This window comes from Procambarus clarkii, chromosome 45 (assembly GCF_040958095.1).
Source record: "Procambarus clarkii isolate CNS0578487 chromosome 45, FALCON_Pclarkii_2.0, whole genome shotgun sequence".
NCBI lineage: Eukaryota > Metazoa > Arthropoda > Malacostraca > Decapoda > Cambaridae > Procambarus > Procambarus clarkii.
Window position 1 is genome coordinate 35,841,917 of NC_091194.1, and position 21,241 is coordinate 35,863,157.

The following is a 21,241-nucleotide window of genomic DNA, read 5'->3' on the forward strand; positions in this document are numbered from 1 at the left end:
GATCATTTACATATATCAGAAACAAGATAGGACCGAGTACAGAGCCCTGTGGGACTCCACTAGTGACTTCACGCCAATCGGAGGTCTCACCCCTCACCGTAACTCTCTGCTTCCTATTGCTTAGATACTCCCTTATCTACTGGAGCACCTTACCAGCTACACCTGCCTGTATCTCCAGCTTATGTACCAGCCTCTTATGCGGTACTGTGTCAAAGGCTTTCCGACAATCCAAGAAAATGCAGTCCGCCCAGCCCTCTCTTTCTTGCTTAATCTGTGTCACCTGATCGTAGAATTCTATCAAGCCTGTAAGGCAAGATTTACCCTCCCTGAATCCATGTTGGCGATTTGTCACGAAGTCCCTTCTCTCCAGATGTGTTACCAGGTTTTTTCTCACGATCTTCTCCATCACCTTGCATGGTATACAAGTCAAGGACACTGGCCTGTAGTTCAGTGCCTCTTATCTGTCGCCCTTTTTGTATATTGGGACCACATTCGCCGTCTTCCATATTTCTGGTAGGTCTCCCGTGTCTAGTGACTTACTATACACTATGGAGAGTGGCAGGCAAAGTGCCTCTGCACACTCTTTCAGTACCCATGGTGAGATCCCATCTGGACCAACAGCCTTTTTAACATCCAGATCCAGCAGGTGTCTCTTGACCTCCTCTCTCGTAATTTCGAACTCCTCCAAGGCCGCCTGGTTTACCTCCCTTTCTCCTAGCACAGTGACCTCACCCTGTTCTATTGTGAAGACCTCCTGGAACCTCTTGTTGAGTTCCTCACACACCTCTCTGTCATTCTCTGTATACCTGTCCTCGCCTGTTCTAAGTTTCAATACCTGTTCTTTCACTGTTGTTTTCCTTCTGATGTGACTGTGGAGTAGCTTTGGTTCGGTCTTGGCTTTGTTTGCTATATCATTTTCAAAATTTTTCTCTGCTTCTCTTCTCACCCTGACGTACTCATTCCTGGTTCTCTGGTATCTCTCTCTGCTTTCTGGTGTTCTGTTATTCCGGAAGTTCCTCCACGCCTTTTTGTTCAGTTTCTTCGCTTCCATACATGCCCTATTATACCATGGATTCTTCTGTTGCTTCTCGGATTTTTCCCTTTGGGCCGGGATGAACCTGTTTACTGCCTCCTGACACTTTTGGGTAACATAGTCCATCATACCCTGTACAGACTTGTCTCTGAGGTCTGTGTCCCAAGGTATTTCACTTAGGAAACTTCTCATCTGTTCATAATTCCCCTTTCGGTATGCCAGCCTTTTGATTCCTAGTTCTTTTTGGGGGGAGATAAGTCCTAGCTCTACCAGGTACTCAAAGTTCAATACACTGTGGTCACTCATTCCCAAGGGCGCTTCCATCTTAACTTTCCTTATATCCCATTCATTTAGGGTAAATATCAAATCAAGCATTGCTGGTTCATCTTCTCCTCTCATTCTTGTTGGTTCTTTGGTGTGCTGGCTTAGAAAGTTTCTTGTTGCCACGTCCAGCAGCTTAGCTCTCCATGTTTCTGGTCCTCCATGCGGGTCTCTGTTCTTCCAATCTATCTTCCCATGGTTGAAGTCTCCCATAATTAGTAGTCCAGATCCATTCCTGCTAGCAACAGAAGCTGCTCTTTCTATTATGTTAATGGTGGCCATGTTGTTTCTATCATATTCCTGTCTAGGTCTTCTGTCATTTGGTGGTGGATTATATATGACTGCGACTATAATTTTTTTCCCTCCATTTGTTACAGTACCTGCTATGTAGTCACTGAAACCTTCGCAGCCCTGAATATCCATCTCCTCAAAATCCCAGCCTTGTCTTACCAGCAGAGCTACACCACCCCCACCTCTTCCTTCCCTCTCTTTCCTCATAACATAATAGTCCTGTGGGAACACTGCATTTGTTATTGTTTTCGTGATCTTTGTTTCTGTGAGGGCTATTATGTCTGGGTTTTCCTCTAGGACCAGTTCTCCAAGCTCATTTGCTTTATTTGTAATTCCATCTATGTTTGTGTACATCGCTTTGAGGCTCACTTTCTTCTGTCCCTTCTCAAATCGCCTCCTTGGTGAGTGTTCTGCTGGTGGGGGAGGCTGTTCCATGGGTGTGAGGACCTGTGAGGTGGATAACAGGGTCTCAGAGGATACTGGGATGAGGGGCGGGGGATCCAGTGAAGGGGGAGGGACAGGGAGGGTATGGGGTGAAAGGGGAGGGAGGACGGGAAGGAAAGGGGGGGAGGGAGGACTCGGGAGGTGTGTGTGTGTGTGTGTGTGTGTGTGTGTGTGTGTGTGTGTGTGTGTGTGTGTGTGTGTGTGTGTGTGTGCATGTTTAGTCGTGTAAGTGTATGAATGCGCATGTTTAGTTGTGTGTGTTTGTAACTACCTATATGTGCTTGCAGGCCAAAAGTCAGGTCGTAACTACAACAACGAATGTTTCGCAGTTTAGAGCACAACCTCGGCTCTCTAGTATTTTATAAGATCATCATTAACAATTTTGTATGAAGTTAGCTTCAGACGTCTCATAACTCTGGTTCGATCCCCGGTCTGCTCCGATGACTTTTGCCAAGATATATTACGTCATTGTGATATAATTTGATGGCCTGGTTAAGGACCGGGCCGCGTGGTCACTAAGCCACGAAATCATCACAAGGTAACCATCTTAAAGTAAAGTGTTTCGTTGTACAAACTATTGTGTTAGTTTCAACCACTTCTTTGTCTGCCTAATTTACAACTCTAACACAAAACAAGGTCTTCCTGGCATATATGTCTGTTACCATACTCTCTGGCTTGGAATATTGCCCCTTTGTCTTCTCCATCTATTCCCTTTATATGTCTTTTCCACCATATTCCCCATCTCCACTGTGGTGTGCTCCTCAGTCTATCCACATCACTCAGTTCCCCCTCAGCAATGAAGCAAGTCTTGCTATATATGAGCCACGTTTATTATAAGTTCTCTATGTATTCCGTCGTGTCTTGTGTCGTTCCGTTAAGTTTTGTTTTCCTTAAAATTATCACCATGAATTATCTGGTCTTTTATTGCTGTTTATTGAACATTTGCTGTTCACTCTCTCCTTTTCTCTCTACATCAATAGCCTTCATTGCCACTACGCCTTCATATACTAAACACAGAGCAGGCTCCGGACCGGTACCAATGATTACAGGTAATTTGGTAATAATTTAAGTACCTTGTTACTAACAACTCTACTCTTGGCCTATGGTAGGTCTCTACTACCTCATGAGTGATGTTTATTCATACTTTGTTAATGTCCTTGAACTCTTGTTTGAATATTCCCTGGTTCTCCAGGAATTGTAGTTCATCATCACACCCTCTGCTGACTCTAAAATGTCACCATCACACGACCCTAAAATGTCACCATCATATTCTCCTGACCCTAAAATGTGACCATCACGCTTTCCTGACCCTAAAAGGTGACCATCACGCTCACCTGACCCTAAAATGTGACCATCACGCTCTCCTGACCCTAAAATGTGACCATCACGCTCTCCTGACCCTAAAATGTGACCATCACGCTCTCCTGACCCTAAAATGTGACCATCACGCTCTCCTGACCCTAAAATGTGACCATCACGCTCTCCTGACCCTAAAATGTCACCATCACACTCTCCTGACCCTAAAATGTCACCATCACGCTCTCCTGACCCTAAAATATCACCATCACACTCTCCTGACCCTAAAATGTGACCATCACGCTCTCCTGACCCTAAAATGTGACCATCACGCTCTCCTGACCCTAAAATGTGACCATCACGCTCTCCTGACCCTAAAATGTGACCATCACGCTCTCCTGACCCTAAAATGTGACCATCACGCTCTCCTGACCCTAAAATGTGACCATCACGCTCTCCTGACTCTAAAATGTGACCATCACACGACCCTAAAATGTCACCATCATATTCTCCTGACCCTAAAATGTCACCATCACACCCTCTGCTGATCCTAAAATGTCACCATCACAACCTCTCTCTCTCCCTCTCTCTCCTGACACTAAAATAACACGACCATGCCTTCTCCTGACTCTGAAATGACAACCCTAACAGTCTCCTGACACTAAGGTGTCACATGACGACCTCTCCTGATTCTAAAATGACACCATCACAGTCTCCTGACACTAAAGTGTCATCACCATTGTCTCTCCTGACACTAAAAGGATTCTTAGTGCAAAGTACAAGTCAGTGTATTCTACAAAAAATTACGCTAAAAAGATTTTTTCCTTGACCAGTATTGCCTCGTTTCTATCTCCTCTCCTTATCCTGTTTTGGATAAGACGTGGGAAGGACTGGGAAGGTTAACCCACTGAGGCACTGGAGGTGGGGAGAGAGGTGGCATTAAAGCCAGGATGACTGATAAAGGGAGGGAGGGAGGTGTACGTGGCTATGGTGGTCTGTGATGGTAAATGGGAGGGAGGGAGGGAGGGAGGGTAGTTTATTGGTGGTAGTTGGTGAGGAGGGGTGAGAAACTTATTGATAAGGAGGGGAAGTGCTGGAACTCGTGCACTCTTTCACTGTGCATGTACTCGCAGAGTTGTATTTGGAAGACCAAAGAACAGCTCTTGAGAACCAAGGTCCAGATTTACGAAAGCACTTACGCAAACAATTATGAACCTGTACATCTTTTCAGAAGCTTTGGCGACTTTGTTTCCAATTATTAAACAGTTAATGAGCTCCGAAGCACCAGGAGGCTGTTTATAACAATAACAACAGTTGAATGGGAAGTTTTCAAGCTTGCAAACTGTTTAATAAATGTAACCAAAGCCGTCAAAGATTGAGTTGAAAGATGTTCACGTTCGTAAGTGCTTGCGTAAGTGCTTTCGTGAATCTGGCCCCAGTTTTGTTAGTTGTCAGTTGCCAAGAGCATTGTCTTACCGCTCATCTCATTTATTATCATATTTCCTCGTGTATATAAATGTTGCGTCGCTGGTTTCTAGTCTACCTTTATTTCCCGTGTATATTACTCGCACACTAATACGTCTCTCCAAATATCCCTTTGGCTTCTCAGAGTTTATAATTTTGACCCTTGAATTTAATATTTTTGAACATTTTTAATATTAATTTTGTAATTTTTTTAACATGTAATTTTGAACATAGAACATTTTGTAAAGAAACACAAAGAAGAGAAAACAATTTATTTATAGTTGTCACGCTGCCTTGTGGGGCATTATTAAATGAAGGAAGAGAGTGAGGGCTGAATCCCTCATGTTTGTTCACTCCGTCAGTTCCTATAAGTATCTTGTGTTTTTTTTTTTTTGGTCGTTCTTCCTTCATCTGTCCAAATGTTATGAAGTCTGATTCCTTTACCCATTCATTCTAGTTAGGTTTTAACATATCCGGCACTTTCCTTGCGACTGTGGGAACCGACCTGTGAGATTTATATTTATTTAATTTATATGAATTTATATTTACGTTAATTTATATACTTCGATAGCAATTTGTATGATGTTAAGTGGACTGTATTTCTGCAATAATCTCAATCTCACAAATCGATCCTCTACACATTAGGGGGGTTTATATTAATTAAATTTATATATATGCAGCCAATCAAACTACAGTATTAGACTACATACATTGAAGAGGTTCCTTATCTTATTTGTACAGCAGGCCTTAGTCCACCAGGTATAACCAGGATGTAGACACCACATTTTCCCTCTTTGAGGTAGCTTCCATCACCCTGGTAACTGATGCACAAAGCATGCTTCCTCGTCTTGACCTGTCAAAAGGGCGCTAGCTGTAAAGCCAGATACTTATATATGACAAGCTATATCAGAGAAAACACTGTACATGGAACCTTAAAGACCTGGCTTAATTACCTTTAGTTTGAGGCTACCACGTGCTCTAACCGGCTCACCCTATATAATGACATTAATGGCCACAAATGAAAGATACATGGGTTTCGGAAAGAACACTTAACCTGAATTTGTTGACAGCGTGTTGAAGATGGTACACCTTTGGTTTCCATAACACTACGTCCAAGTAAAATTAACAGGAGCCGAATAGCTCCCTGCGCCTCTGGTCTAGTATAAACAATGGCTGCCCTCCCTCACCCTGACGCCTAGCTTACATTGTCCAGATGTCAATAAGTGATAGAAGGGTCACATTTACTCTACTTTAATACTGATAATTAAGTTAATTTATATGAGATGTTTTATGATGGTAAAGTCCAAAGACTAATGTATTTAAGAATAATTCCCAGCAGAATAGCTGGTGAATTTATAATGGTATGTGGTGATGATATCCCGTTTTCTTTAGACGGTAATTCCACTACAAGTTACGTTTTCTATGGGTTAACTTGTTTATACAACACAGCTACAATTATCTGTATGTATGATATATTAAATGGTGTCGGATTTTCCGACAGCGACAATGATTCGGATATTTGGATATTCGACTAAACATTGACGCGAGATGAAGGCCAACATGCAAACACTAAAAGAAAGCAATTCCAACTATCACACTCTTTAGTCGAGGTTGATTCTGTTACTATTAGTCCTAGGATTATATATATATATATATATATATATATATATATATATATATATATATATATATATATATATATATATATATATATATATATATATATATATATATATGTCGTACCAAGTAGCCAGAATGCACTTCTCAGCCTACTATGCAAGGCCCGATTTGCCTAATAAGCCAATTTTTTCCTGAATTAATATATTTTCTCTAATTTTTTACTTATGAAATGATAGTTACCCATTTCATTATGTATGAGGTCAATTATTTTTTATTGGAGTTAAAATTAACGTAGATATATGACCGAACCTAACCAACCCTACCTAACCTAACCTAACGTATCTTAATAGGTTAGGTTAGGTTAGGTAGCCGAAAAAGTTAGGTTACGTTAGGTTAGGTAGGTTAGGTAGTCGAAAAAACATTGATTCATGAAAACTTTGCTTATTAGGCAAATCGGGCCTTGCATAGTAAGGTGAGAAGTGCGTTCTGGCTACTAGGTACGACATATATATATATAGACATATGTCGTACCTAATAGCCAGAACGAACTTCTTAGCCTACTATGCAAGGCCCGATTTGCCTAATAAGCCAACTTTTCATGAATTATTTGTTTTTCCACTACCTAACCTACCTAACCTAACCTAACTTTTTCGGCTACCTAACCTAACCTAACCTAACCTATAAAGATAGGTTAGGTTAGGTTAGGTAGGGTTAGTTAGGTTCGGTCATATATCAACGTTAATTTTAACTCCAATAAAAAAAAATTGACCTAAATACATAATGAAATGGGTAGCTTTATCATTTCATAAGAAAAAAATTAGAGAAAATATATTAATTTAGGAAAACTTGGCTTATTAGGCAAATCGGGCCTTGCATAGTAGGCTGAGAAGTGCGTTCTGGCTACTAGGTACGACATATATATATATATATATATATATATATATATATATATATATATATATATATATATATATATATATATATATATATATATATATATATATATATATGTCGTACCTAGTAGCCAGAACGCACTTCTTTCCCTACTATGCAAGGCCCGATTTGCCTAATAAGCCAAGTTTTTATGAATTAATTATTTTTCGACTACCTAACCTACCTAACCTAACCTAACCTAACTTTTTTGGCTACCTAACCTAAACTAACCTATAAAGATAGGTTAGGTTAGGTTAGGTAGGGTTTATTAGGTTCGGTCATATATCTACGTTAATTTTAACTCCAATAAAAAAAATTGACCTCATTCATAATGAAATAGGTAGCTTTATCATTTCATAAGAAAAAAATTAGAGAAAATATATTAATTCAGGAAAACTTGGCTTATTAGGCAAATCGGGCCTTGCATAGTAGGCTGAGAAGTGCATATATATATAAATATATATATATATATATATGCAATTGACGATCACAAAACACTGATCATTTTATGCGGAAAATCCACAGAGAAATATAAAATGAGGTGAACGTTTCGGCTTTGTTAAAGCCTTTGTCAACACCAGACTGACTAAGGAGAAGGGAAGGGGAGGATATATAGGCCGACACCTGACCCAACCAATACCTAGGGAAGGAATTAACCAAAAACAGGTATAGCTTAGCTTAGAATGGTCAAAGAGGATTAAGCGGTCAGAGAATAAGGATGAAAGATTAAAGAAAAGCCTCATGAACACACAATATATGAATATACAATTATAATGAGACATTGTAAGCCTCTCTATCAGAGTTGTTTCTTAAACTGTTGTGCAATATTATAACTTAAAACTGGATCAAGTTTATACATACCAGTACTAACATTAAGAAGATTTGAACACTGACTGATTAGAGCAGACTCAATCAAATTGTGGGGATTTCGTGGAACGGAATTTGATTGAGTCTGCTCTAATCAGTCAGTGTCCAAATCTTCTTAATGTTGTAACGGGGGTGGGGGAAATTGCTCTATCTTGTCCATTATTCCACCCCCCCCAGTTAACTAACGAGGCCGGGGGAAACAGCTCTCTCTAGTCCGTTATCCCGTCCCCAGTTAGCCAACTATTCTAGAGCACTCCCAGAGTTCCTAAGGCAACCTCTCTCGTTCAACACCTTGTAACCTAGGTATTTGACTACCTAGGTTCTAAGACTACAAGGCGCCGTCACTTGATCAGTTACCCGAAACTCTAGAGAGACCTCTAGAATACAGAATCATTGCCACAAACGTATAAGAGAAAACGAGAGGAAAGAAATGAATAGTGAAGTAATTAGTGAGGGTTTGGGGTGAGAGGTAGGGAGGTGGGAGGGGCGAGGAGAGTCATTAGTTGAAAGTGAGAGTTTAGAGAGGGGTGGAGGGAGAGGTGTAGATAGGTAGAAGGAGAAGAGTAGATAGTAGAAGTAGAAGAGTAGATAGTAGAAGACGAAATGCTGCCACCATCCATTCTAGACTATTACATACAAGACAAGGAATGGAACTTGTCTGTATCAAAATGTTCTCAAAAGATGTTATCATGAGTTCATTATTAGTAGTTCCCATCTTTATCATGTACTCATTCTAAACCATGAAACCAGTAACTACAGAGGCTTTCTCACCTCAACTCAAAATCTCTAGGGAACAAAGTTAAACACAATTTAAATAATAAATTCATAATTATATTTCACATGAAGTATCATAATTTAGCAATTCAATTAAAATGTTCCAGTTTAATATGCAAAGTGAGTCATCATCCAAGAATTCGAGAACCCTACAACTTGACTGCCCCTGATCATCACACAACATATGTAAACACGACCAAGTCACCTAAATGTTCACTCACCGAGGACTGAGTCTAAGTTGAATAGAGAGGGGGGGGGGGGTCTGTAGTTGACAGAGACTGTCTCGCCCCTGCCGGCCGACAGCCTCCCTGGTAGGGACGTCGTCTCTGCTCTCGTCTGCTGTTCTGTCTCTTAATGCTCTATGCTGGATAGCTCTCCGAGTTTATATTGGGGAACCTAGTAGCTAACTCCGCCCACAAGTAGATAGCCTCCGGCACTACCAAGCCACTCCTTAAACGTCGGCATGTTTGAAGGCTACCCGGCTCCAATTATACGCTTAGCGGAAGCAAGGTGAAATTATCATGATCTGACCTCAGGTCACTTGGGGTCATTAACGGTTAGAGGTGTGAGATCTCAGGCAGACAACTGGCGCCTCTCAGATCCTTGTCTGTGACTCGTGTACTCTATATATATTTTAAATAAACTAACCCAAACACTTTTACAGTGTTACATCTCCCCTTCTCCCCGAAATAAAGTTTTTGCAACACTGCTAAAGCAAGCTAGCTGTGTGCAACAACTTTATTAACGAAAAAAAAATACATCCTAGCTAAACAAATATACATCATCCTACTCTAAAAAATGAAATATGTAGACAGACGTCCATTGTCTCTGGCTGGGCGACGTCACTGCTTGGTCTTGTAGATAATCCTGTACCACATTTCTTCAACACAACTGCCTCCGTCGCTTCTCCGTCGTTAACGCACAACAACACTTGGTCAACCCGAAAGCCGTTACTACTTGAACTGCGCACAGGACCGTGGAATTCGGTTGTCCAGCTGATCTGTAATTGGCCCTACGTCAGTCACCATGAGAGACGTATATTGGGGTTCTTCACAGCTATAGGGACTACAAGTTTCGAGACCTTCATATAGTTGCCAACAGTAGAAATCCCATCCTACTCTTCTTCCTCCCTGTTGCTCCAGCACGCCTCCTTCAGAGAGCTACTTCTGACAGCCACATCAAGTCTGCATGACACAGGAAGAATCACTCAACAGAGCTACCTGCTTGCAGGAGGGGCGGCCAGTCAAGGCAAACGATCCTGTCTTGCAATTACGCTCCATGCAATGATGCTGACACCAGCAAGGGACACTAGGTATCGTGTCTCACTCAGCTTGTCTTATCTTCTTCTTCTTTCTTCTCTCTTCTTTCTTCTCTCTTCCTTCTTCTTTCTTCTTTCTTCTTTCTTCTCTCTTCTTTCTTCTCTCTTCCTCCTCCCATGGGTCTTAGACAAGCGACCTGGGGTCCATTGGGGGTCTGTCCGTCCTGGGGTCCATGCTGGGTAGACCGATGTTGGTGGGACAGACTGGAGTCGTTGTTGCTCCTCTTCCATCATTACTGGGTCGTCTGGGGTCGTCTGCAGAACGACCTGGGGTCCACTGGGGTCCGTCCGTCCTGGGGTCCACTGGGTAGACCAATGTTGACCGACCGAGAGGGCTGCATCTTGGGGTCCCCTGGGGCGGTGATGGTGGTGGAGCCATGACCTCCAGGTAGTGGGGCTGGTCGTGGTGGTGGTGATAAACGCCCCTGAGTGTGGTACACAGCAGCCGTCTCCCTCTTCTGTATATGCGTCGCGCCTCTCCTCTGGCTCCCACCTGTGAATTGAACATAAAGGCGACAATACCCGTGTTCCATGCTGTTGTGTGACCCTGTAGTTTGTATAGGGTTCACACAGTCCAATTATAAGCTCTCCTCCTGGCAACAACTACACTTAAATTTTTTTTAAATAATCCAATTAACACTGAATGATACTGACTTGGTGGAACATAAGACAGTAACAGAGGAAAGTTAGAGAAGAGAGAATAAGGTCATCACTACTTTTAACTTGTCACAAAAAAAAAATCAAAACTAATAGACAAAACACTAGCCTAAACTTAACTGTACCTTTCCTAATCTTAAGTACATAATTAACCGTTACTCCCACCCTTAACCTACAGCCACCTACGTGACCCAGAGTGTTTTCCTAGCTTCTCCGCCGGTCAACAACTCAAAACTGTTGCCACCCCTGTGACCAGACTATCTAACGTCGAGCGTCCCCAACGTGAAGTCTACTGACATACTAAGCCTCCCCCTAGCATGCTGTACAATACCAGTACACCTCGGGTTATTGCGTTCAAATGGAGTAAAACAGTCGATCGCAATAATCTGAGCAGAACCACTACTTAAACTATTTAAAAACTACACCTGCCACTCCCCACTGACCTGGAGACCAGCGGTGGCTGGGTGTCCCCGTGGGACATGCGAGGTCACCTGTCACACTCAGGTGACCTCCCCTACCCACCAACCGCTAGGTTCCCAAATCACCAAATCTTATCACTAACATTAATCACTACACACGCAAGTTCTGGTGAACATTCCCTGAACTTCACAAAACTCACAAAATCACTAAACCACAACACTAGAGAATCACTATCTCCTAGCCTGAAAAAAACTCGCTAACTCGCGAAAGTAAAACACCTGTCAAGATCTTCCTGATAGCGCCTGAGCGGCAAAAAGACACGTGGGACTGAACAATGTTAAAAGAACACCAACTACCTACAACATTGTTCAACACCGCTGCCACCATTGTAACGGGGGTGGGGGAAATTGCTCTATCTTGTCCATTATTCCACCCCCCCCAGTTAACTAACGAGGCCGGGGGAAACAGCTCTCTCTAGTCCGTTATCCCGTCCCCAGTTAGCCAACTATTCTAGAGCACTCCCAGAGTTCCTAAGGCAACCTCTCTCGTTCAACACCTTGTAACCTAGGTATTTGACTACCTAGGTTCTAAGACTACAAGGCGCCGTCACTTGATCAGTTACCCGAAACTCTAGAGAGACCTCTAGAATACAGAATCATTGCCACAAACGTATAAGAGAAAACGAGAGGAAAGAAATGAATAGTGAAGTAATTAGTGAGGGTTTGGGGTGAGAGGTAGGGAGGTGGGAGGGGCGAGGAGAGTCATTAGTTGAAAGTGAGAGTTTAGAGAGGGGTGGAGGGAGAGGTGTAGATAGGTAGAAGGAGAAGAGTAGATAGTAGAAGTAGAAGAGTAGATAGTAGAAGACGAAATGCTGCCACCATCCATTCTAGACTATTACATACAAGACAAGGAATGGAACTTGTCTGTATCAAAATGTTCTCAAAAGATGTTATCATGAGTTCATTATTAGTAGTTCCCATCTTTATCATGTACTCATTCTAAACCATGAAACCAGTAACTACAGAGGCTTTCTCACCTCAACTCAAAATCTCTAGGGAACAAAGTTAAACACAATTTAAATAATAAATTCATAATTATATTTCACATGAAGTATCATAATTTAGCAATTCAATTAAAATGTTCCAGTTTAATATGCAAAGTGAGTCATCATCCAAGAATTCGAGAACCCTACAACTTGACTGCCCCTGATCATCACACAACATATGTAAACACGACCAAGTCACCTAAATGTTCACTCACCGAGGACTGAGTCTAAGTTGAATAGAGAGGGGGGGGGGGGGTCTGTAGTTGACAGAGACTGTCTCGCCCCTGCCGGCCGACAGCCTCCCTGGTAGGGACGTCGTCTCTGCTCTCGTCTGCTGTTCTGTCTCTTAATGCTCTATGCTGGATAGCTCTCCGAGTTTATATTGGGGAACCTAGTAGCTAACTCCGCCCACAAGTAGATAGCCTCCGGCACTACCAAGCCACTCCTTAAACGTCGGCATGTTTGAAGGCTACCCGGCTCCAATTATACGCTTAGCGGAAGCAAGGTGAAATTATCATGATCTGACCTCAGGTCACTTGGGGTCATTAACGGTTAGAGGTGTGAGATCTCAGGCAGACAACTGGCGCCTCTCAGATCCTTGTCTGTGACTCGTGTACTCTATATATATTTTAAATAAACTAACCCAAACACTTTTACAGTGTTACAATGTTAGTACTGGTATGTATAAACTTGATCCATTTTTAAGTTATAATATTGCACAACAGTTTAAGAAACAACTCTGATAGAGAGGCTTACAATGTCTCATTATAATTGTATATTCATATATTGTGTGTTCATGAGGCTTTTCTTTAATCTTTTATCCTTATTTTCTGACCGCTTAATCCTCTTTGACCATTCTAAGCTAAGCTATACCTGTTTTTGGTTAATTACACCTGACCAACCCTTGGGATGGGTTGGTCAGGTGTCGGCCTATATATCCTCCCCTTCCCTTCTCCTTAGTCAGTCTGGTGTTGACAATGGCTTTAACAAAGCCGAAACGTTCACCTCATTTCATATTTCTCTGTGGATTTTCTGCATATATATATATATATATATATATATATATATATATATATATATATATATATATATCTATATATATTCAATACTTTTAGAATGCACTATTATACTTCCCACGCTGTTCTATATACAAGTTTAAAAACAACATAGATAATATATGAACAAATCCACAAGGGTCGTGATGAGGATTCGAACCTACGTCCGACAGCATCCTAGACGCTACCTTAATTGACTGAGCTACGACATGGTAAAAGAGTTGAAACCAGAAGTTCTACTGAACTTACTTGGATCCTGCAGCCTCTCCGAGACACAAACCAGGGTTTTACACATCTCCCCAATGCACTCGATCTATGTCTATGTCAATAGACCGTTCTACCTCTTCGCCTTTACTTCATTACACACAGAAATCACAGTTGCATGGAGGAGTTGTGTAAAGCCCTTGTTTGTGTCTCGGAGAGGCTGCAGGATCCAAGTAAGTTCAGTAGAAGTTCTGGTTTCAACTCTTTTACCATGTTGTAGCTCAGTCGATTGATGCAGCGTCTGGGATGCTCTTGGACGTAGGTATTACGTACTAAGTATGACAATCAGGAAATGTTATTATTACACTTAGTATTAAGACGTACTGTCAATTCGGAGGATGGGTTGTGAATAAGATGAAAGGTAAGAATATGAACATGACGGAACAAGTTGTCATCGTTTCATCATTTTCAGATGTGTGGGTTGGATGTCATGAACATGTTTTATTTTATATTAGAAAGTTGTTTATCACTTATGAGTGTAATTACATCGTGATTTTGCTTAGTGTGTCTTATTAACATTTGAGCGCGATAAAGTGATCTGTGCATTTGCTCATTTGAAACTGAGAAATTTACTTTATCATAGCTAAAGCTCTGGTTAAAGCTCCCTGCGTCAATGTTCATTACAGTGTCACGTTAGTAGCAACTACTGTACTGAAGTTAATGTTTAATTCACTCACATTGACTTCAAGATTATGTAAGGCAATTGTTGTATAACTTTATTAAGGAAATATAAGTTCTCATTCGTGCTGAGTTTATATTTTAGTTCAGAACATATTATTTGCATTACAGGGCAATTATATATAAATTTGTATTACTGATTTTTCCCTGAAAAATATGTCGGGACATTTTGTGCTCTGACCTCTTCTCTTTGTCAGTCTTTTATATTAACCAAATAATTTTCTGAGACTAGAAGTAAGGAAGTTACTAAATGGTTACATAATGTTTAATACATCGTGAATGTTTCCTCTCAGTAACGTTCTTTTTGGGAACAACATCCTCAAATATCTTCCACCAGCTCAAATTTATTTTCTGAGTAGAGCAGAAGGTTTTCTTTTCATTTAGAAATATCTATAACCTTCGTGTATCATTTTTAGCGAACAGGATGGTGAATAGTTTATCTCTGACGTTTAATACACTGACGTCACTTTACAAGTCACGTGACGTGGTGTGACCAAAAATAGGACATCTTCCATCACATTCATCATCGAGTCACTTGGAGATTCGAAGGCAAAACGTCACTTATTTAAAGAACAAATCACAAATCATCAGGAGCCGTGATGAAGGTTCGAACCTATGCGCTGGGTGTTCTCAGGCGCGCTCTAGTCAACTGCGCCACGACATGGTCCAAATAATTGCAACCTGGAGTACAACTGCACCCACTGGGATTTGTTCATTGTATATATCACAATAATGGGATTTCTCTGTGTCATTTAGTTGTCTGCTGTCACAAGGTGTGGACGCTCGACTTCACTGCTTTCCATTCATTTGACTCTTCGTCTATTTGCAACACCGTAAACATGGTATTTCATCGAATCACCTCAATTTGTGGGGCCACGGGAGCAACACAAATGCGAACAAGCTTGAGTGGTCCCCAAGCCAATATGCAACTGAAAACTCCCCATCCCAGCAGGATTCGAACCATGAGCATGAAATATCTATGCCCAGGCATACCACCAAGTGCTGTCGGGTCGTTGGGGATATAGCCTCGGCTCCCAATGACTTTTGTACAGTCACGGTGGTCGAGTGGTTAAAGAACCAGGTACGCCAAGGTGCACTGTGCTCCTGGCTGTCTGGGTTCGAATCCATCTGGGGTGTGGAGTTTTCAGTTATATATATATACATATATATATTTTTTTTTTACATTCAAAAGGGAAGAGAGTACCACCTCTGGCTGGAAGAAGGGGGATCCATAGCCTCGGAGGAAACCACACATAACGCATTGGAGGGAATGTAGGTCCCTCCAATACAGTTTCTGTGTGCTTTTCTCCTACCACCCCCTTCCCTTTTTTTTTCCTTTATTGTGTATTTAAAGGTTACAAAACATACAAGACAAATGCCTAAAGGTTATGGATCTCTTGAAGCTCCTCCGCTACTGGACAGGAACCGAGGACGCAGCAAGCATTTCCCCTCTGGATCGCTACACTGAGGCGCTGAAACAAAAAACTGGAAGCCCTTGGGTCTCTGGTGACGTCAATGAGCTTGGAACCCAATTCCTTGAGAAATCCCAAGGCACTCTTGCCCCAGGGGCCATGCGTCTCAGACGCTATGGGAACAAAGAGGTATTGACCTTCCAGTCGCCTGTACTTGAGTGATTTTGATGTTTCCTTGTGGTTGGCCGCCCCACCTGCTTGATCAGCTCCGAAGTGTACATAGGTGTCAGCCAGGGTGGATACACATGTGTAGTCCCACACCAACTGTCTACCCTCCTTCCATGAGTATATGCTACTTTTTCCACTAGAGGGTGGTCCCATCCGGACTGTTTGTGTTGTTTTGTTGGCTCTATAATGGTTGCTGGGGCTGCAAGAACATCCCACTGATTTGAACATTCAGTGAAAGCAGGATCGTGTATTCCTGCTGAATCTCTCAGGGTTGCAGGTAAAATATCTCTGACGAGGTCGTGCGATGCATGGGAGGAGGGAAGGAAGGCTGGTAGAGCAATTTGGGAGGCTGTGCAGACACCAAGGCCGCCGAGTCTTACAGGAAGGGTTGCTTGCTCCCACTGAGAGTCGTCCAATGGCAGGTTCAGGACTTTCACCAGCATGGACCTCAGAAGGGTGTCATACACATTTAACTTAGGGCTGCTGTAGGATGGAGAACATCTCAGAAAGTAGGTCAACTTAGGGAGAGACAGGCATCTTGTAAGGAGAAAGAGAGGATCATGGGCATCAATCTTGTCAATCCTGTCCAACATTCTCTTTAGGTCAGTGATTTTTGCAGCCAAGACCTCCTCGATTGCTCGAGGGCCAATGGGGGCACCCAGGAGAGTGCAGTCCGGTGGCTCGACAACGAGAATGTCTGGAAGAACATTTTGTATTTGCCCAGTGATGTCTGGGTTGCGGGAGATTATTTCACATTTGGATGCATTGAGAATGAGGCCTAAGGATGCTCCCTGCTCCTGGATTTTCCTTATATCCTCCAAAATGGTTTCCGGAGTTCCAGCTAGAGTGCCATCATCCAGGTACCAGATGTTTAGCTCGCTTGTCAGACTATCAGTGACCTCTTTGATAGCTAGGCAGAAAAGGAGGGGGGCTAAGGGGTCACCTTGTTGGACACCTTCACAAGAGTTTATTTCATGCTCCCCAAAAAGAAGCTTAGAGTCCCCACTGTAGCACGATCGGATGAATGGGTAAAGGGGACGGAAATGGTTGTGTACAGCCCTGAGGACAGCGTCTCGTCTGACTTGATTGAAGGCATTTTTGAAGTCAAGCTTTACTAGTGCCTTCTGGTCCGGGAGATCAACAATGTAAGCCCGCGCTGCATGTGCTGCAGCTTCACAACCTAGGGGAATCCCAAACCCGAGCTGACGAGGTTTCAGCAAGGTGGCTGCTTCCTGGCTGATAGATCTCACTGCAGCCTTAGCTACAAGGCGTCGGAGGGTGTTGCCAACGGCAATGGGCCTGATACCCCTATCCTTCTTCTTTAGAGCACAGAGTGCTGCTCCATAAAAGACAGGCCTGATGTCCTCAGGGATGCCGCCAGCCAAACACATGTTGGAGAATCTGGTAAGTTCCACTAGAAGATCCTTTGCAGCTTCTCCAAGCACCGGGTTCAGCATTTGTTTGATGTGCTGGGGTCTTAGGCCTGTAAAGCCCCCTGCTGAACCTGTTGGGAAAGACATGGCTGCCTTGTACACCTCAGATTCTCGAACAGTCAAGGGTTCTATGCCAGCATTGTTTTCCTGGGGATCCCTGCTGCTGTCGGGGGCTCTGGGTGGGTGTTTGTCTTGAAGAGCCTCTGCTGTCGTGGCGTTCCTGGGGGCAATAGTGTCATCGCTGGTCATGATTCTGATGGCACCTGTGGTATTGCCCTCTTCTATTTTCCTGGTGATCTGTGCTCTCATTTTGTGGTTCTCAGATGAGTTATTGTTGGTCGTCCTGCGGCTGGTGTTCTTGGCACGAGGGGGGAGGCGGACCAGGTGGTCTGCTCTGGGGAATTCATTAAGTGCCCTGATTACAGAAGTTGCTAATGACTTGTCTCTCCTGGGCGGTAATGTAAGGCATGCATTCCCTAATAGAAGGAGATTGTGCCACGATCCAGAGGTTCTGGGAGCATTGTTGAACTTTGTCAGCAGACTGGTGAGTTTGGCTGCTGCTTGGTGACGGGCAGCCTTGGGGATGTGGGGCAAGGTCCTGGTGGACGTCGCTTTGATTGCTTCAAGCAGATTATCTGCTGAAATGAAGTTGAGGGAGGTATTGTTCCTCGCCCTTGCAGCAGGTTGTCCATCGTCACTGCCCCGGGGCAGGCGCCTAGACCCTAGACAACCACCTGAATTGAGAGAATGATAGCGGACAGTTCCATTTGAATTGAGACGATACCGTATGTCACACACTTGACAGTTTCCTCTTGGGTGGCCATCTTCTTGGCTGGAAAGAGGCTGTGTGTCAGGTGCGGCATGTGCCATGCCTAGATGTGATGACGCCTGGCTGCCCACTGAGTGCACCCTCTCCTTCCCAGGTGGAGATTAACACGTAAAAACAGTAAAAGTAAAACAGTAAAAACAGTAAAAGTAAAAATAGAGTAGTATATACTATATATATATATATATATATATATATATATATATATATATATATATATATATATATATCGGTACTTAAAAGGCATTAAGGAAACATATATATATACTCAAGACATAAAAGCGTTTTATTGTATGTGATAAAAGTTTCATAAACCAGATGCATGACTGAAAAACTGTAGCACAAATATTATTATTTACAATGTAATACAAATTGTGGATATTTAGTGAGGTTCGGTCCCATCATCAGTTGTAATAGATAAGGAGCTAATATAAAAATATTTCATATTCTTCTTAGCCGGTATTGAAATGGGTATATAATATTGTAAACCACGTTCTATCTACCAACTCTAGAAAAACCATTGCTGATTTAAAGACTTTTTGAAAACTTATTTAGACAGGAAATTACAAGAGAATGAGTACTGTAAAAAAATGTTTCATTCTCGACACCCACCAGTGGGCCTCGAACCAAGAAAGCACAACTACATTCCAGTAGCTGCCATAACTAGTACGCATTAACCCACTACACCACATGAGACCCTTAAAAGAAGTAGAGATTTCGAGGTATATATACACCTCATATATCCCCACTTCCCAAGGGCACCAGATAAGTGAGGGGTTACTCCAATATGGCAGCTACTGGAAGGTAGTTGTGCTTTCTGGGTTCGAGGCCCAATTGGTGGGTGTTGTCCAAAGATTGTTAATCTTCACGTGTGGTTTATGCAAGTATAGGCTTATAGCATGGACACGAGTTCTCCCACATTAACAGTGGCTTGATGAAAAACGTATAGAAACCCCTCACTTATCTGGTGCCCTTGGGAAGTGGGGATATTTGAGGTGTATATATACCTCAAAATCTCTACTTCTTTTAAGGGTCTGATGTTGTGTAGTGGGTTAAGGCGTACTAGATATGGCAGCTACTGGAAGGTAGTTGTGCTTTCTGGGTTCGAGGCCCACTGGTGGGTGTTGTCCAAAGATTGTTAATCTTCACTTGTGGTTTAAGCAAGTATGGGCTTATATATATATATATATATATATATATATATATATATATATATATATATATATATATATATATATATATATATATTGGTAGCAGTCTTACTTGTAAACATATGTTATATATACATATTAATAATTCTAACACGAATTTTTTCAATATTTCTTATGTTTCTTTTCACTGTTGATGGTAATTTAAAAATCAATTCTCCAAAATTCATTTTTATTTCTAGTCTGACGCAACACTTGAACGCGTTTTGTAATAACTTATTACATTTTCAGAGACTTTAGTTTATACACACACAACTATAACCTGCAAACACTAAACAGATTTTTACTAAGCTATCATTTAAACAACTTTTATCTTATATACTCGCATTTGGGTGAGGTGATATGTTACAACAGTTTTGGATGAGGTGAACAAAACTTTCAACACAAGATAGAGCAAACTTTCCACACAAGACAGAACACGGTGCACTGGGTATAAATTGCATAAATTAGAGGGAAGAATGGAAGTAACTGCAGAGGGCCTATTGGATCATATTTCTTGCTGCTTCTATATTGGAGCGGAGTCTTGAAGTGGGTAGAATATAGTTGTGAATTAATTGGCTGTTGATTGCTGGTGTTGACTTCTTGATGTGTAGTGCCTTGCAGATGTCAAGCCGCTTCGATCGCTGTATCTATCGATGATTTCTTTGTTGTTTGTTAAGACTTTTCTTGTGATGGTCTGGTTGTGGGAAGAGATTATATGTTCCTTAATGGAGCCCTGTTGCTCCTCTGAGTTCTTTGAGGCTTACAGTTCCCTAGTGGGCATTTGAAGGCCTAGACGACGTTGGTCTCTTTTAAAGCGTTCTGCTTTGTGTCTGGAGAGTTTCTCATGAGTAGGTTGGCCGTTTTTTTGGTTTTATAGTAAATCGTCAGTTGTATCTTCTGATTTTTGTCTGTAGGGATAACGTTCCTATTAGCAATATCTTTCAGGACCCTTTCCTCCGTTTTATGAGCTGTGGAAAAGTAGTTCCTGTAAAATAGTCTAATAGGGGGTACAGGTGTTGTGTTAGTTGTCTCTTCAGAGGTTGAAAGTTTTGTTCACCTCATCCAAAACTGTTGTAACATGATCTCACCCAAATGCAAGCATATAAGATTAAAGCTGTTTAAATGATAGAATAGTAAAACTCTGTTTAGTGTTTACAGGTTATAGTTGTGTGAGTGTAAACAAAAGTCTTTGAAAATGTAACAAGTTATTACGAAACGCGTTCAAGTGTCGCGCCAGACTAGAAATAAAAATGAATTTTGGAGAATTGATTTTTCAATTACCACTGACAGTGAAAAGAAACATAAAAAATATTGAGAAAATTCGTGTTAGAATTATTAATATGTATATATAAAATATGTTTACAAGTAAGACTGCTACCAATATATATATATATATATATATATATATATATATATATATATATATATATATATATATATATATATATATATATATGCGAACAAGCCTGAATGGTCCCCAGGACAATATGCAACTGAAAACTCACACCCCAGAAGTGACTCGAACCCATACTCCCAGAAGCAACGCAACTGGTATGTACAAGATGCCTTAATCCACTTGACCATCACGACCGGACATAATGAGGTGATAGCCTAAGCTATTTGAACCACCCCACCGCCGGCACTCGGATAGTAATCTTGGGCATAGCATTTT

The 21,241-nt window shown here is 41.8% G+C and overlaps 2 protein-coding genes across 2 annotated transcripts in view; one reads left to right on the plus strand and one right to left on the minus strand.

The window, feature by feature from the left end:
* Nucleotides 1-3,223: 3,223 nt before the first annotated feature.
* LOC138350338 (ATP-dependent RNA helicase glh-2-like) lies at nucleotides 3,224-13,833 on the minus strand. Its single transcript, XM_069300964.1, has 2 exons — nucleotides 13,788-13,833; nucleotides 3,224-3,903 (listed from the first exon to the last, which is right to left on the minus strand). Exons 1-2 carry the CDS (start codon nucleotides 13,831-13,833, stop codon nucleotides 3,224-3,226), a joined length of 726 nt encoding a protein of 241 aa, XP_069157065.1.
* An 87-nt stretch (nucleotides 13,834-13,920) lies between these two features.
* Nucleotides 13,921-21,241, plus strand: part of LOC138350339 (testis-specific H1 histone-like) — a 34,207-nt gene continuing 26,886 nt past the window's right edge. Inside the window, exon 1 of the mRNA XM_069300965.1 lies at nucleotides 13,921-13,975. Coding sequence (XP_069157066.1) covers nucleotides 13,921-13,975 — 55 coding nt within the window. The remainder of the gene's footprint in view (nucleotides 13,976-21,241) is intronic.

Excerpts from the sequence above, each read along its gene's own strand:
- LOC138350338 (XM_069300964.1), bottom strand. The coding sequence starts at position 13,833 with ATGTGTAAAACCCTGGTTTGTGTCTCGGAGAGGCTGCAGGATCCAA. Across the intron at positions 3,904-13,787 it reads GGAGAGGCTGCAGGATCCAA|GGTCAGGAGAATATGATGGT; the intron begins GTAAGTTCAGTA and ends GTGACATTTTAG.